This window comes from Saccopteryx leptura, chromosome 3, assembly GCF_036850995.1.
Source record: "Saccopteryx leptura isolate mSacLep1 chromosome 3, mSacLep1_pri_phased_curated, whole genome shotgun sequence".
Classification (NCBI taxonomy): domain Eukaryota; kingdom Metazoa; phylum Chordata; class Mammalia; order Chiroptera; family Emballonuridae; genus Saccopteryx; species Saccopteryx leptura.
The window spans coordinates 112620475-112637090 of NC_089505.1; the positions used below are offsets into that span (position 1 = coordinate 112620475).

At 52.3% G+C, this 16616-nt stretch overlaps 1 protein-coding gene across 2 annotated transcripts in view; it reads right to left on the minus strand.

Moving 5' to 3' along the window:
- The window catches only part of INPP5B (inositol polyphosphate-5-phosphatase B), a 59889-nt gene extending 52495 nt beyond the window's left edge, over positions 1 to 7394 (minus strand). For both annotated transcript variants that reach the window (XM_066375927.1, XM_066375926.1), the window contains exons 1-6: positions 7221 to 7394; positions 6607 to 6689; positions 6149 to 6243; positions 5025 to 5122; positions 4854 to 4883; positions 2342 to 2452 (exon numbers count right to left, since the gene is read on the minus strand). In XM_066375927.1, the coding sequence (XP_066232024.1) occupies positions 2342 to 2452; positions 4854 to 4883; positions 5025 to 5122; positions 6149 to 6243; positions 6607 to 6663 (391 nt within the window). In that variant the 5' untranslated portion in view covers positions 6664 to 6689; positions 7221 to 7394. The remainder of the gene's footprint in view (positions 1 to 2341; positions 2453 to 4853; positions 4884 to 5024; positions 5123 to 6148; positions 6244 to 6606; positions 6690 to 7220) is intronic.
- Between the last annotated feature and the right edge of the window lie 9222 nt (positions 7395 to 16616).

Consider the following 16616-nt stretch of genomic DNA (forward strand, 5'->3'; position numbering starts at 1 on the left):
GTTAGAGAGAGAAAGGCAGAGGGAGCAGTAGGAAGCATTAACTTGTAGTTGCTTCTCATAGATGCTTTGGCAACTTCAGTGTTCCAAGTCAACGCCTAATCCACTGTGCCACCACAGGTCAGGCTTTTTTTCCACTTTATTTTATTTTTTTAAGTACAACATGTTATTTTTTCCTTTATTTTAAGAAAAGGTTTTACTTATCGATTTTAATATATTTTTTTAAGTGAGAAGAGGGGAGATAGACAGACTCCCACATGCCCCCTGATCAGGATCCACCCAGCAACCCCTGCCTGGGGCCGATGCTTATTAAATCAACCAAGCTATCCTCAGCACCCAGGGCAGATGCTCAAACCAATCTAGCCCCTGGCTATGAGAAGGGAAGAGAGAGAGGAGGAGAAGACAAGCAGATAGTTGTTTCTCATGTGTGCCCTGAACAAGGATCAAACCTGGGACATCCACACATGGGGCCAACACTCTATCCAGTGAGCCAACTGACCCGGGCCTTTATTTATTGATTTTAGAGAGAGGAGAGAGGAGACAGAGAGGAAAGGGGGAAGAGTGGGAAGCATCAACATGTAGTAATTGCTTCTCATATGTGTCTTGACTGGGCAAGCCCAGGGTTTGGAACCCGTGACCTCAGCATTCCAGGTTGACACTATTCACTGTGCCACCACAGATCGAGCCAAGCCTCATATTTTTAATGCCTGAGCATTGCAACACATTCTCATTGATCTCCCTGATCTAGGCTCTCCCCTTCTACACCAGCTGCCAAGGAAACTTTTCTAACATGCAAATCCTGCCTTGCCATTCCTAGGATTAAAACTCCTACAGCTCTCCACAAGCTATAAAGCAAAGTCCAAGCTCTTGGCTGGTTATTTAAGACCCTTCATGAACTGCCTCTAGTAGCTTCTCCCGACTTAGCTCTTTCCATACCCTCCTCTCGCCAAACGACCTGCTCTTCCCTCCAACTGCCCTTCTTTTCTTGTTGCCTGCCTGGAAAACACTCATTCATCCTCCAAGGTTCAGTTTAAACATCCCCTCCTCCACGAAGTCTTCCCTGAATATAGGGTGGCATGAGTTTAGGAAGCATTAGAGCAAAACTCAAGAGCTCAGATTCTGGAGGAGACTCTCTAATCCTGTCTAATCCTGGCTCTGTAGTTTCCCAGCAATGTACTCAGGCAAGACATTTACCCTCTCTGAGCCTTGGTGTCCTCATTTGTAAAATGGAGACATTGATAATACCTACTTTGTAAGTTGTAGTCAAGAAAATGAGACAATGTGTGAAAAGCTCTTACAACAGTGTCTAACGCACAAGTCAACAATGAATGTTAGCTAAGTCATGAGCCCTCTTGTATGGAAGGAGGAAATGTTACTGAGCTGCTACTATGTGCTGAGCACTTTCACATGTATTGTCTAATGAACTCTTACAGCTCCACGAGGAAGATAATCTTTACATGTAGAAGTCTACAAAACCAAGGTTTAGAGAGGTAAGGTGGTTTGCCCAAAGTCACACAGCTAGGGACCAGCAAAGATAGGTTTCAAATGCAAGGGGGCTGCGTAGCTTCAAAGTCCATGCTCCTTTGCTCTTATTTCTATTATTGCCTCTCCTACAAATATTAAAAATAATTATAAAGTAAGTTATCCTTATTAGTTGAAGGTTTGGGGATAAATTTCCTCTGCTTATAGAATACACTTTAAACCTTTAAACCAGGTATTCAGGGCTCTGTGACTGTATTTCTCCTCCCTCCATACCCCAGTTTGCATCCAAAGCCAGTCCCCTTCCTGGCACACCCCCCCAGATTTTCATGCTCCATGGTAAGACCATAATAGAAGGGAAGCCCTCCCCCCACCCCCCGCAGAGACAAGATGTTAGCCTAAAAGGAAACAAGTAACAGTGCTGGGTGAACACCTAAGCCCCAGCACCTGGTGGCTCAAATTTGCATGCTCTGTGGCTGAGCTTTTTTGTTCCTTACACACTCTCCTTTACAAATCTGCCTGGCTGATTTCCTGGTCTAAACAAATTCTGCCCTAGAAGCCAATAACCTCTCACTACTGGACCATTTTCTCAGCTGCAGTGAGGGACAGAGCAAGATTCAAGGGCAGGAGGCTCATATGTCAGACTTCGCTTGGTCTTAGCTGTGGCTGGCAGAGAGAGGAAAAATGGGCCCTAGAAGCTGTTGACCCTGCCAAGTTGTAAAGAATTCTGCATCAGAATCACTGCCCACCCTCTGTAGCCTTGCCCAAAGCCAGGAGTACAAAGCAGAGGCTGGAGTTAAAACTCAGGTCTAGAAACAGGAATTTGAAAAGCCAACCCCCCAAGGGAGCCTGGGTTCTTACCTACCTGGACAGGCCCTGGCAACTTCCTGCAGGAACATCCTGGTGTGTGAACCAAAGGGTAGCTGGAATATGAGCCTGAGCTCCACTGTGTCCAGCTGGACAGTCACATCTGAGCCTGAGCAGAGGAGGCAGGAAATGAGCACTTGACCTTCAGGAGCTAGGGATGGGTGCATCTTCTCCCCCACCCCAAATAAGAGGAGGGGAGATAGACAGACTCCTGCATGTGCCCCGACCAGGATACCTGGCAACCCTCCCAGCAACCCTTGTCCGGGGCCGATGCTCTGCCCATCTGGGGCCGCTCACAACCGAGCTATTTTTAGTGCCTGTGGCAGAGGCTCCATGGAGCCATCCTCAGCACCCAGGGCTGATGCACTCAAACCCATTTAGCCATGGAGCAGAAGAGAGAGAGAAGGGGGAGGGTGGAGAAGCAGACAGTCACTTCTCCTATGTGCACTGACCAGGAATCGAACCTGGGTCATCCACACACTGGGCCAATGCTCTACTACTGAGCCAACCAGCCAGGGCCAGGATGGGTGCATCTTAGGACTAGAGTTCTCAGAATGGGGAATCAGCAGTCCAAGGTCCCAAAGTGCCTTTGACCTTTAAGTAATTCACAAAAGGCTGCTGCTGAAGCAGTAAGGAAACACTCCATATACTCAGCTCCAAAATAACATCATCCCCACTCTACAGAGGGTATGAACCAAGGCTCTAAAAAGTCATTGAGCCTTGCCACAGCTGTATTACACGAAGCTGGAAGAGACAAGTTCTCTGACCTGCAGTCTATCCCACAGCAGTTGAATGAAAAGTCATAGAGGCAGACAAGAGGGGCTGTCCATCAGCCAGTCTATTCAACTGCACCAGGCACGTAATACGCACTGGGAATATTCTGGTGAAGAAAACAGTGGTGGGCCCTGGCCAGTTGGCTCAGCGGTAGAGCGTCGGCCTGGCGTGCGGGGGACCCGGGTTCGATTCCCAGCCAGGGCACATAGGAGAAGCGCCCATTTGCTTCTCAAACCCCCCCCCCTTTTTCTCTGTCTCTCTCTTCCCCTCCCACAGCCAAGGTTCCACTGGAGCAAAGATGGCCCGGGCGCTGGGGATGGCTCCTTGGCCTCTGCCCCAGGCGCTAGAGTGGCTCTGGTCGCGGCAGAGCGACGCCCCGGAGGGGCAGAGCATCGCCCCCTGGTGGGCAGAGTGTCGCCTCCTGGTGGGCGTGCCGGGTGGATCCTGGTCGGGCGCATGCGGGAGTCTGTCTGACTGTCTCTCCCCGTTTCCAGCTTCAGAAAAAAAAAAAAAAATAATAATAAAATAAATAAAAAAAAAGAAGAAAACTGGTGGCTTATCTTCAGGGAACTAGACTATGGGTGTTTTCTTGTTTATAGCAAACTCCAGCCCCTGAAGTCACATGGGGTGTACCCCAAAACATGTGCTGAACTAATAAGTAAGTAGGAACAATCTAGAAGAGTGATCAAGAGTGTGGGCTCGGCCCTGGCCGGTTGGCTTAGTGGTAGAGCGTCGGCCTGGAGTGCAGGAGTCCTGGGTTCGATTCCTGGCCAGGGCACACAGGAGAAGTGCCCATCTGCTTCTCCACCCCTCCCCCTCTCCTTCCTCTCTGTCTCTCTCTTCCCCTCCTGCAGCCAAGGCTCCATTGGAGCAAAGTTGGCCCAGGCACTGGGGATGGCTCCATGGCCTCTGCCTCAGGCGCTAGAATGGCTCTGGTTGCAACAGAGCGGCACCCCAGATGGGCAGAGCATCGCCCCCTGATGGGCATGCCGGGTGGATCCCGGTCGGGCGCATGTGGAAGTCTGTCTGACTGCCTCTCCGTTTCCAGCTTCAGAAAAATACAAAAAAAAAAAAAAAGAGTGTGGGCTCTAGAGTCTTAATTCTGAGTTTGAATCTGGGTTCCACCAGTTACTAAATTACTTAACTTCTCTGGGCCTCAGTTACCTGATCCATAAAATGGGGATGAAAACTGATAACCTCATAGGTTTGTATGCAAAGCTCTTAGCATAGTGCCTGGCACACAGTAATCATTGATTAAATATTTATTTCTATTGTCATTGCTACTACTACTATTGTCTGGCAAAGATAGACATTAAATAGTCACTACAGATAATTAAGTCACTGGAGTGACAGAGAGCTGGCAGGGAGGAGGAAAAGGAATGTATTTCAGTGAGATACAATTTCAGGAGTTCAACAAGGGCTTTTTGGAAAAAGTAAAGTATGAACTGAAACCCTGAAGGGTGAGTGGCTAAGTCAGAAGAGGTGGGAGGGCTTTCAGAAAGAGAGAACAGCATGTGCAGGAGTTCCGTGCTGGGAACCTGTGATGTTTGAAGAGATAGAAGCAATCCAGACGATTCCAAGCCCAGCAAGCAAGGAAGTGAGAGATAGGAATTGAAGTCCAGAGGTGGGCATGGCTGCTCCTTGCTACAGTAAGGCTACCAAAGGGTGCTCTTACTTCACCCCCAGACCTTGTTCCCCCTGCCCCACCTGGGACCCAGACTGAAGGGACCACTCACCAAGAATGTAGAGTTCACCATCTGGGGACACTGTGGGAAGGAAACAAAAAGGCCCTTAGCAACTGAGCACCCCAGCACCAGGGTCCTCCTAGTGCCCCACCCACAACAAGGGCAGAAATGACCTGGGAGCCCAGAAGAGAGGGACTCATACCACCCAGCCCCCTGTGGCACCTTCTTCCAGTGTAAAATCCCGCGAGAGTGGCACTATCTGGTCCAAAGAGACATCGTCCCCAGTGATGGCCATCCTCCGGTGTGTATACAGGAAGAGACTAAGGGCAGGAAGCAGAGGTGAGGACAGGGTCCGATGGCCATCCCTCAGGCCCATATGGCTGTGCTGGTGGTGGCCAGCTATGCACAATCCTCATGCCTTCTCTGTCCGCGGTACCTATTAGAGACTGCAATTTATGGATAGGCCATCCAGGTTGAACTTGTCTCACTTAGGGGAGCTCATGCTTTGTTAGTAAAACACATGCTTGATCTGTGCACCTTAGCCGCCTCCTTTACATCCCTGAACCTCAGTTTCTCAATCTGTAAAGTGAGGGTGGTGGATTAGAAAATGTCTAAGGCGCCTTCCTCCCAACTCTGAGACCCTGAGGTTCACTTGCTGGTGATGAGACCTTTGACAAGTATCAATATTCTCTTTGTGTGTAATGTATGGGTGTTGCTGAGCATTTTCTATGTGCTGTAGCATGTTTTAGACACTTTGCATATAATAACTCATTCTAATCTAGATAAACAGGTACGGAGGAGTAAAACACCTCCTTGTTCTAGCCTGTGTGGCTTGGAAGTAACACAGCCTGGATTTGAACCAGGGATTCCACGAGACTGAAGATCTGGGTCAGTATGTTAAAGTGCCTCTTCTCCAGAAGCTTCCTCATGAAATGTTGGGAATTATATGAGCTAATACACATGAAGGGCTTAGAGTAGAATATTCCAAATTATTGACTATCATAATTATATACTGCTCACAAAAATTAGGGGATATTTCAAAATGAATATGAAGCGATAAAAAAAAGAAGCATTTGTTTTTGTTTTTTTTGTTAAACAAGAACATCAGAAAAGCAAATAACAAGTCAAAGAAAGTTTTATCTCACTGGTGAAAATGCACCCATACAAAAGGCTGAAAGTACTGGAGTATCTGCACGTTCCCTGATTTCCTAACTTTTGGGAGCAGTGTAATTATTTTATTAGAAGACTCAGACTGCCCCAGAGGAATGGATGAAGTCCAACTCTGGAGGGTACCGTGAAGGCCAACCCTATGGCCCAGACAAGCAAGGACCAAACCCCTCACTCACGCATGTTCTTGGCCTCCATGTTCCGGGCGGTGACGCACAAGCCCCAGGAGTCGGCTCTGCCTGCTGTCCCCCTCACACAGCATCCCTTGCACTGCCTGCTGCTCAGGGTCAAGGAAAACCAAACACAGGAGGCCAGGGCTCTGCCACCCAGCCTGCCCCACCTTCCTTGCTTTTCCCTTGCCCACCCAGATTCACTGCATGACCTTGGGTAAGTTGCTCCACCTCTCTGAACCTCCCCCATCTGTGAAGTGGGGATAATCAACCCCAACTTCACAGGGGGTTAGGAGAGGGTTAGGAGTACTTCCAGGACTGAGTAAGTTCTTAGTGACTACTGTTTTCTTTCTCCCCTGATGGCTCAGAGAGAGGGAAAAGAGCAGATAGACACATAGACGCCTTCCATTCCTCTTTCCAAGGCCAGACAGGCTCTGGGGCTGTGAGCTCAGCACTGGGAAGGATATGATGATGCAGTGCTCGCCCTCGGCCAGGGTCTCCTGAATGGCCACAGACTGGTCCATGCTGGCCCCTGCTGAGCAGACACACCCTGGGGGTGGAGAGGGGGGGCCCGTTTAGTCGACAAGTTAGCCAGGAGGTGAAGGGGCTCTTGTGCAGTAAGAAGGCGGAGAAGGCCTGATTGTCCTCCTCCCCAGGATGGGCCTTGTAAAGTTTTAAGGAGAGAGGTTGTCTCTTTGTTCTGTGTGGGATGTACAATTCATTGTACCTCCCTTTGTCTGGGAGGGTATCCGATTGTTCCTGGGAGGGGTCCAGTCTACTTGTGGGAAGTGGGGTGCCTGGTCCCATTCATGGAGAGGAGGACACGGACCCCTTGCTCTTGGGACAGGGCTCTGCCTCCCTTTTGGAGAGCCGTATTAGTCCTGCTGCTCCTCTCTGGAAGGTGTCAGTGGTGTGTCTGCACGGGGTTGGGAACAGCATCCTGTTAATCTCCAGAAGGGAGGGTCTCATCCTGGACAAGGACCCCAGTACTGTTACTTTTTCTTTGGAGACAGGGAAAGGGTCCCATTGCTCCTTGGCCCTTACTCCCCACCCAGTAGGCCCCATTGCATCAGCCACAGACCAGGGAGGTGGCCGGTTCTGGCAGCACAGGACAGGGGTCTCAGCCCTCAGCTTGCCCACCAACTCCTGCCACGTTCTGCCCCGGTTTCCCTGCTCCCAGCCCGCTGTCATCGCCCCCTACCTCCTGAGCTGTCACCTCTGGGTGTGTGGGATGCCACGGCCCCAGGCCCGCCGGCGACTACATTACCCAGCAGCCCTAGCGCACATAATGGTCAATAGCATGCAAGTCCCAGCATGCCTGCGTCAATCATGGGGGGGGGTCTCCCCACCCCTATTAACCCTTTACGTCCTGGGGTGCGGTGGAATCCCTACTCTGGAAAGGTTTCCTAACCTCCACCCTGACCCTCTATCTAAGTTATGGGGCCAGATTTCCTTCTCCAGGGCCCGGAAGGAAAATGGTCCCGGGTGCTTAAGAGAAAAAATGATGCAAAAAGAGAGAGAGAAAAAAAACAATGCATTTTTATTTTCTCTTCAATTCCGTTCTCAACTCCTCCCATCCAGGTGGGCCAGTTTTGACCTCCACTGGAGCTGGAGCGCCTCCCCAAATAACGCCCCTGTCTCAGCTTAAAGGGGAACAACACCATGAAGAGCCATCCCCCTCTCACCCCACCCCACCGCCCCTGTTTCCAGCTGAGGATTCTGAGGCTCAGAGAAGTTGTGCCGTTTTGCCATGGCCGTGCAGCTAGCCAGTGCCCAAACTGGGCCTCAGCTGAAAATCTGACTCCAAGTTCTGCGCCGTCGACACTGCCTCACGTGTATGTGTGTGTGCGATGTGTGTAGGAGGGACAGCACCCAGTCCTGCCTGCCTCTTGGGGCTGTTTGAGGATAATGAACACGAACCGCTTTGTAAAGGGTGTGATACTCCCTGTGCAGGACTGTGCTGAGACCCAGTCCTCTCTCCTCCTCCCCTGGAGACAGTGCCCTTTGTTGTTCTCGAGCCCCTTCCCTTCATTCACCTGGTAACGTACACTTGGGCAAGGCCCTTTTTCTCCTTTTGGGCCTCGATTTCCCCATCAAAGATGAGGTAGTTCCTCCAGATGGACAAACAGGGCCAGCTGGGATCAGGAAGGCCAGGACTAGTCTCAGCCTATTGGATATTTCACTAAAGCTGTAACCTCGCAGAATACAGAGCTGTGTCTTTTCCCCACCCCCGCCCCACCACCACCACCAGCACAGTTGGCCTTCAGAATGCGTTGACTGAATTAGTGAATTAATTAATGAATTATCCTAACAAATATAAGATAACCTGCCCTCAAGCTTTGACCCAAACTGAAGGGTCAGTGCCGGGGAAGGGGTGACCACTGTGACTTCTAACCAGTGACCTCTTCTTTCCCTAAGCTAGGAGTTGCCGCCCTAATGACAAGTCCAACTTTGTATGTGTAAACCTCCTGCAGAAGCAGGTATCGCCTTCCTAATCTTCTCTTCCTGGAAATATCCACGGCACCAATGGAGCTCAAGTTTATTTGAATTTGGTTTCAAAGCCATGTAGGGAATGAGGGGAAAGGGGATTGAGTCATAACCTTAGAGGTAAAAGGGGTAGAAGTCCCTGCAGGAAAGCAGGGGAACCTCATTGCCAGCCACACTCAATGCCAAAGGCTGGGGAGGAGGGTCTGGGGAAAGTGGGTGGGGCCGGGCACCTTTTATAATTCGTCCCTGCAGGACTCTGGGGCCTCCCACTTCATGGGGGTCAGGTGGGAAAAAACAATTGTTCTGTTTTTCCAGATAAACCCCAGCCCCTTCTTGGGATTAGGGCTAAGGCTCTGCCCCCTTGGAGGGCACTATGATCAGGTCTAGGTACTGGGAGGCGGGAGTGAGAAGCCTCAAGCCCAGAACTGTGGACTTGCTAAATCCCTTTCACTAAAGATACAGTTATAGGAATCAGAACTGGGGTGGGCCCGGGGTCTTGCCAGGCCTGCAGGGTCTTCATGGTTGCTGCTCCCTGATTCGGTGGGCCCAGCTAGGGGATCAGGAATGGGAGCAGGGCGGAGTGCAGGAGCAGCAGCAGGGCCCCAGCCAGGTACCAGCGCAGGGAACTCCTGGTGGCCCCTCCGGGTGCGGGCTTGAAGTGGAGGTTCCCATCCAGCCGGAGGCAGCTGCTGGAAGCCGAGGCTCGGCAGCACTCCTGGGAGCAGGACTGAGCCCCGGCCCCATAGCACCTGTGGATCCCGACCACACAGGCCTGGCTGCAACCCGCAGTGTAGCCTGTGCTGGACCGTTTCAGCTGCAAGAAGAGGTGGAACCATTCAGCCTCCCCTTACCCCTGTCCCCCACTCACAGAAGCAGAAAGTGTTAAGTGGGCCACAGAGGAGCTGAACCTCTCTAGGCCCCTAGCTGCCTCCCCATGAGGTCAGCCAGCCAGTCCCCAGAGAACATATGGGGTGATTGGACACAAGGGGGCATGTCACAGAGGCTTGGGAAATTCCAGCTGCTGCCCTAGACTAGGCATAATGCAGAGCTGAGAGGGTCAAACGTGCTAGAGCCCAGGCAGCCTGGTTCCCAGCAGGTCCAACCCCAGGCAGATTCAGCTGCTGACCTATTCAGCCCTGGCAGAAGGAGAAAGGCTTGGCCTGACCTATGGTGGCACAGTGGATAAAGCGTCGACCTGGAAATGCTGAGGTCGGTTCAAAACCCTGGGCTTGCCTGGTCAAGGCACATATGGGAGTTGATGCTTCCAGCTCCTCCCCCCTGTCTCTCTCTCCTCTCTGTCTCTCTCTCTCCTCTCTAAAATGAATAAATAAATAAATAAATAAAAAGAAAGGCTTGCGTTTATGAAGCAGGATAGACCCCCACCCTCTATGAGGCAGGATAGGCCCCACTCCTTGGAGCACTCCAGGGGCCCACCTCACAGAAGTCCGAGCCCTCAGGGCACGTGGACACAGCTTTCTGCCTTTTGAAGCATTCACCGCCTTGGCAGGAGAAGGTGGCACAGATTTTCTCCTGGAAGAAAAAGTGGAGGGAAGGTTGAAGGGTAGGGAGCGCTCCTGAGACTGGACAGGGAGTGACAGACTAGAGGTGAGGCTGGAGCTCCATCACGCCTGTTCCACTGGCCCCGGCCACCACGTGCTGTCCATCCCTGCCTCCACCCCCAGCGCGGGCAGGTGTGGATGAGACACTCACACTCCTTTTGGGGGCTGGTGGGGTGAGAACCAGCTTTTCCTCTGGAATGATCTGGTGGCCCAGACCTGGAAGCAGAGCACGGTTGTCCAGGGAAGTGTTGTGACACTTCCACCGGGACAGTTCTGCAAAGTCCCAGCCCCCACCCCCAGGGAGGGCATCTTGAGTGTGCACAGCCACAACCTGAATCTCCCGCCTTTGCTGCTACCCTAGAGGAACACAGGAGCTTGTTCGGGCTGCTTTGGAGCTTTGGTGGGGAGGGCTGGGGAAAGGTGGGGGGATTGGGCAGGGGAGTAGGGAAGGGGCTGGGGCGCTGAAGGTAGAAAGCTCAGACCTGGGGAGCTGATGAAGAGGGTAGACTTCAAAGCTAAGGATCAGAGGTTTAGAGATCAGGGTATGGATCGAGGTTGAGGAGTTGGTGAAAACTGAGCTAAGATTTGAGGAACTGTCAAAGGGTGAGGTGGGGCTAAGAGCCTCTGGGTCAATGGGGGCAGGAGTCAGAGTAGAAAGGGAAAAAGGGCTCAGAGCTGCCAGCGGTGGGACTGCCTCACCCACGGCCAGCTCACTGAGCACCAGGCAGAGTGGGCCGCTGCTGCAGCACTGCAGAGAGCAGGGTCCAGGGCTGGGAGCCAAGCTGTTGGCCATCGGGCAAGGGCTGGGACCCGTCTCATTTCCCCCTTCACAACTGTGGCTGCACCGGGCCATGTACTGGGAAGGGTTGAGTTGAATCAGCTGGATAAAGAGAATGCCGGAGAGCCCAGGAGGAGGGGACACAGTCAGTCCTGGGCTGCGTCTCAGACTCGCGCTCCCAGTTCAGCGTCTCTACCAGGACCTTCCCGCATGCGCCTCAGCATCAGCCCGCCTCCCGATGGCCCCTCCCACCCCCTGCAGCAGCTCTATGTGGGAGCTTCCCGCCAAGGCCCCCGCAGCCACCCCACCCTGCACCTGACAGTGCTGCTCCCCGCGTTCACACTCTGCCACTTGGTTGGAGAACTTTGCCTCCTTGTAACACATGTCCCTGAAGCAGTGGAAGCTGTGGCATATCTGTGGGAGGGTTTGAACACTGTGGCCTCATTTTCTTGGGAGAAGCATCTGGGAGGCTCTCTCCTCTTCCATATGCTGCTTACCTGGACAGGAGTGGGGGTCAGTTGACTTCTGACCAGGTTCTGGGCTAGAGGTGAGACCATCAGGAGGACTGGTAAGAGGAAAAGAAGAGAGGGGACCACTGCAGGGAGTAACCAGCTCAAGGTTACATACAGGCCAAGGAGAGGTCATACAGTGGTTAAGTGGAAAAGGTCATGAGGTCAGGGCAAAGAAGGGGAAGTCCTAGGGTCCAGCAACAGCATGGGTTAGGGCTGGTCACAGAGTCCAGGAAAGGCTGGGGTCCCCAGACCAAGGACAGCTACCTCTGAGCAGAATAGCCCTATGTCTACTATTGGCCAGAGACATCTTCTGTTGAGGTGCTGCAGGAGCCAGGGAGAGTGATGACCAGTCTTGGGCAGCCTAGGTGAGAGCTGCAAACAGAATCCATTATTGCACTGTGCAGATGAATACACAGACTAGGGAGCAGGGGACGTCAACCTGTAGAGCAAAAGGGGTCCCTGGGGCTGAGCCTGTTTCTCGAAAGTCACACTGTCAGTGACATTGACGCAAGCACAATAGGGCCTGCAACCTAGTAACAGCCCCTCTGAGAGTGAATGTTGTTGGCATGCCAATCGCAGCATCCCAGAGAGACAGAACTGGAGCAGGTACGGTGACAGGAAACAGACATCCCATGCCATTGCCACTGATCTGGCCTCATTTGACTCCGACAGTGCCGGAGCTGGGGGGTGAGGTGGGGGTGACGGCTGCCTCAGAACCCAGGGCATGGAAACCCTGGGTCACAGAGAGAGTCAGAGTCAGAGCTCACCTTGACCAGGTTCTTCAGGGTTCAGACCCCACCCTCTTCCTAAAGCAGGACTGAGCCAAGGCCAGGAGGTAGCTCTCAGGACCCTGGATACTTGGATCCTGACTCTGCCTTTCCCACTACTTAGGGCCAAACCTGGAAGGGTCTGAGAAGCCCGGTTGCAGGTGCCTCCATGCAAAGCAGAAAACTGCTGGAGACGAGAGAGCGGGGCCTACTCCTGTCTTCCCACCCAACCCTGGGAAGCTGAGCACAACCCAGCTCCCAGGGCATGGTTCCCCGCCCTCGTGGTGATAGCTCTCCATCAGCGCTTGGATCTGTCTCTCTGACAGCTGAAGCTAGGACCCACTCTGGGCTGGGCCCCTGGAGGCAGTGGACTTGAATGTGTAAATGGGGCAATGCTCAAGATCCAGGGTGTTGAGGTGAGGCACAGAGTAGGGACCCTTGGGCATCAGGGCCACTTCTTTCTCCACCCTCACCCCTTCTTACCACCAGGAGCCTCAGCCCCTCCACTGCTCCCTCCCTTCCAACACTGTGCTCAAGAAGCAATTCTCATCCAGTCAGTACCCATTCAATGAGACCTCCATCCCCAAAGGTGAATAGGTTAAGAGAAGAGCTCAAAGGTTCTACCCAGGTCATTGTGTCCTTGTGCAAAGAAGAGCACAGGCCTCCCCCACAAGCCCCTCTTCCTCCTCCCTAGTGTGGGTAGATGAGGCTGCAAGGACAGTCCGGGAGTGTGTGTGTGTGTGGGGGGGGGGGGCAGACAGACACGCAACAGAATCAGGAAGCCAGCAGAGCCTGGATGGGTATCTCCTAATCTGTATTAATTCTGGCTCCTTGCCCATCTACTTTAGCCCCCTCTATGGCTCCAGAGAATATTCTCAGTATTCCCTGTGCCCCAGGCCCTCCCAGCAGTAGACCTACCTGCACACCGGCAGGTACGGAGGGCAGCGAGCATGTGTGCACGAGTCCAGGAGGCTGCAGGTGCAGCCCTTGGAGGCTGGTGGCTGCCCCTCCTCCCTTCCAATCATTTGCCAGCTCTGGGAATTCCCTCTGATGTTACTGCCACTGGGGCCACACAGGGGCCACAGACAAAAGGAGGCACAGCCTATGTCCTGACTGTAGCAGGAGGGAGACAATAAAGCAAACTGGTACCTTGGGCAGATCACAGGACCCCCATTCCAACATCCCACTGGGACGTACGTGCCTTATTTGTGTGGATCAGACACCTGGCAGGCGGAAAGGGCGCTAGGACATCAGAGGGAGGAGAAGGCAGTGCCCCCCCCCCAGTCCACATGGAATGGGAGAACTGGCTAATGGTGGAAGGGGTAGTGTGTGGGGACAGGTCACAGACCTATTCCCACCACAAGAACCTTGAGGTGAGGCTGCTGGCAGACTCAACGGGTGAGGGAGAGGTAGCTATCATCTCAAGGATATTTTGAAAAAAATGCAGAGGAGGAAAATCTCAGAATTTCGTCAGCCCCTCATTCCCCAACACACTGGTTCCCTTTAGGGTGTTCCCTTTGTAGAACCTTCCAGCACAAGCGGACCCCATGAGGGGAACGGGAGGAAAGTGGAGGAAGGGATGACCAGTCAAGGCTGGACACAGATTTATGTGCTTTCCTTTCAGAGGTGGTGAGTGAGACTTCTGCTCCCTCCCAGGTTCAGTCTCTGGGTTCAGCAACACCAGTCTGGGGTCAGTCCTGGGAACAACTGCCCAGATGCTTCCCGCCTGGGCTGGGCGGGGCAGCTTTCCTCCTTGAAGAGAGTATCACCTGTTCTCAGCAGGAAGCTCCCTGGCAGAGGTCAGATGTCTATAGCGGAGATTCTTTTTTTTGTTTTGTAAGGTTATATTTATTGATTTTAGAAAGAGGTGAGAGAGAGAGAAGGGGGTGGGGAAAAGAGCAGGAAGCATCAACTTGTAGTTGCTTTACTTATGTACCTTGACCCAGCAAGCCTCGGGTTTCGAACTGATGATCTCAGCATTCCAGGTTGATGCTTTAGCTACTGCGCCACCACAGGTCAGGCAATGTAAGAGAGATTATTATTATTATTTTAAAATTAATTGATTGTTGATTTTAGTGAGGAAAGAGAGAGACAGAAACATTGATTGACCTGTTCCTATATGTGCCCTGACCAGGGATCGGACCAGCAACCTCTGCGCTTCTGAACGATGCTCTAACCGACTGAGCTATCCACCAGGTTTATGGTTGAGATTCTTATGACTCAGGAATGAAGGATGAACCTCTGGAGACTCCTGAATCCCTAAAATTGTGTGCAGAAATATCAATGCATGTGTCCTTTCCTAGGGAGAACATCCACAGTTATCTTTGTATTTTCAAAGGAAGCTATGATCCTAAAAAGATGAAGAACTACTGATCTAAACTGAGAAAAAACAACCCTGCAATCTTTCCCCAGACGGGTCAGTGGGCTCAGATGGAATGCTGATCTTCCCATAGCAGAGCCCCTGAAGTCCAGACTTTGAGTCACCTCTGGGGAAAACCACTTCTGATGCCAAGTTTGCCTGAACCTCCTTTAGGCAAATAAAAAAAAAAACAAACAAAACCTTGTCTGACCAGGTAGTGGCACAGTGGATACAGCATCGGCCTGGGACACAGAGGACCCAGGTTCGCAACCCCAAGGTCGCCAGCTTGAGCGCGGGCTCACCAGCTTGAGTGAGGGGCCGCTGGCTTGAGCAAGGGGTCACTTGAGCAAGGGGGTCAATAGCTCTGTGCCCTTTGGAGCTGGATGGAGTTGACCCGTGGCGCTTGCTGCCTGCCCGTGAGTTTGTTAATGAGACTCCTTACCTCTGGTTCTGCTCCCACCATCTCACCTCCACCTAATTCTCGAGATTTGTAAACCTATGTGTGTCTGGCACATGGAACTAAATATATACATATTTGGATGAATGTAACAAATAAAGAGAAGTCTTTGCCGTGAGAGGACAGCCCCGGGTTTCCTCCCAGACCATCTGGTGCTTAGTTCACAGGATGACTGCAGGTATCGGGGCCAGGGTGATGGCAGGACTCCTCAGTGCCTGGGCCCGTCTCCCCTCCACGCTGTAAAGAAGAAAAACAGGCTCCTGGGAGATTGCCTGAACCTGGCGACAGGACAGCTGCATTCTGCGGGAGCCCTGATGCTGCTGCTGCTTCATCAGGAAGGCTGGAGCGACGACTTCTCCCCAGTTCTCATTCCCAAGGCTTGTTTAACCCTTTTCCCAAATGGCAATGTCTCCTTGCATTTCGGGCTAGTTTTCAGTAATCATTGTTTCCAATTGGCTCAATTAGGTTTAATTACCAGTTACTCTGCTTCAGAGGCTCAGACCCTGAAGAGTTTGTCCTGCTGGGATTTTAAGCAGCTGGAGGAGCTCAAGCACAAAGGGCATGTGAGAAATACCCAAGGGACAGGTTGAACCAGGAAGGAAAATATCAAGAGTGAGGTGCCACAGGCGTGGGGTGTAAAATCCTGCCGCAGAGACGACTAGGGCAATAGTGTGAGGGAGAGGGCCAGCTCCAGGTCAGGATGGTTACAAACTGAAAATCTGAGTGCTGAGGGCAAAGGAGCCTCAGGAAATGCTGTCCCGGAGCAAGTCCTGGCCTTCAGTCAGTTGTACCAGTGGGCAGTCAGTGCCTCCTCGGCTCCCTAGTTCTTTCCACTTGGGACGCCAGGTTCCAGTCCTGGGGCAGGAGCCCAATGCCCCCATTTTGGCTCTCTGGGCTTGGAGAACACAAGCATACTAGCCACTTCTCAGTCAAGTAGGGATCTTGTTGAAGAAATAGGATCACCAAGGACTCTCATTCTGAACTAGCAGGTAGGCACTCACTGCTGGTTCCAGTTCCACCGTGTGCCAAGTTGCTGAGGACTGGGTAAGGGGCCGGCTGTGGGCCCATTCCAAAACAGCCCAACTCCTTTAGGCAAATAAAAAACAAAACAAAACCTTGCCTGACAAGGTGGTGGCACAGCAGATACAGCATCGGATTGGGATGCAGAGGACCCAGGTTCGCAACCCCAAGGTCGCCAGCTTGAGCGCGGGCTCACCAGCTTGAGTGAGGAGTTGCTGGCTTGAGCAAGGGGTCACTTGCTCTGCTGGAGCCCTCAGGTCAAGGCACATATGAGAAGGCAGTCAATGAACAACTAAGGTGCCACAAAGAAGTGATGCTTCTCATCTCTCCCTTTCTGTCTGTCCCCCTCTATCTCTGTCACAAAAAAACAAAACAAAAAAACCTTAGTGCCAACAACCTGGTCCTTAGCACAGGCCCTGGCTCACCCTCCCCATCTTCCCTAGCATGTGAATGAAGAACTGACTCAATAAGGGTGGGGGCTATCCTGGGGGGATGCTCACTGGAGGAAATGGGGAAAGAGGCTGGGTCAGATACACTT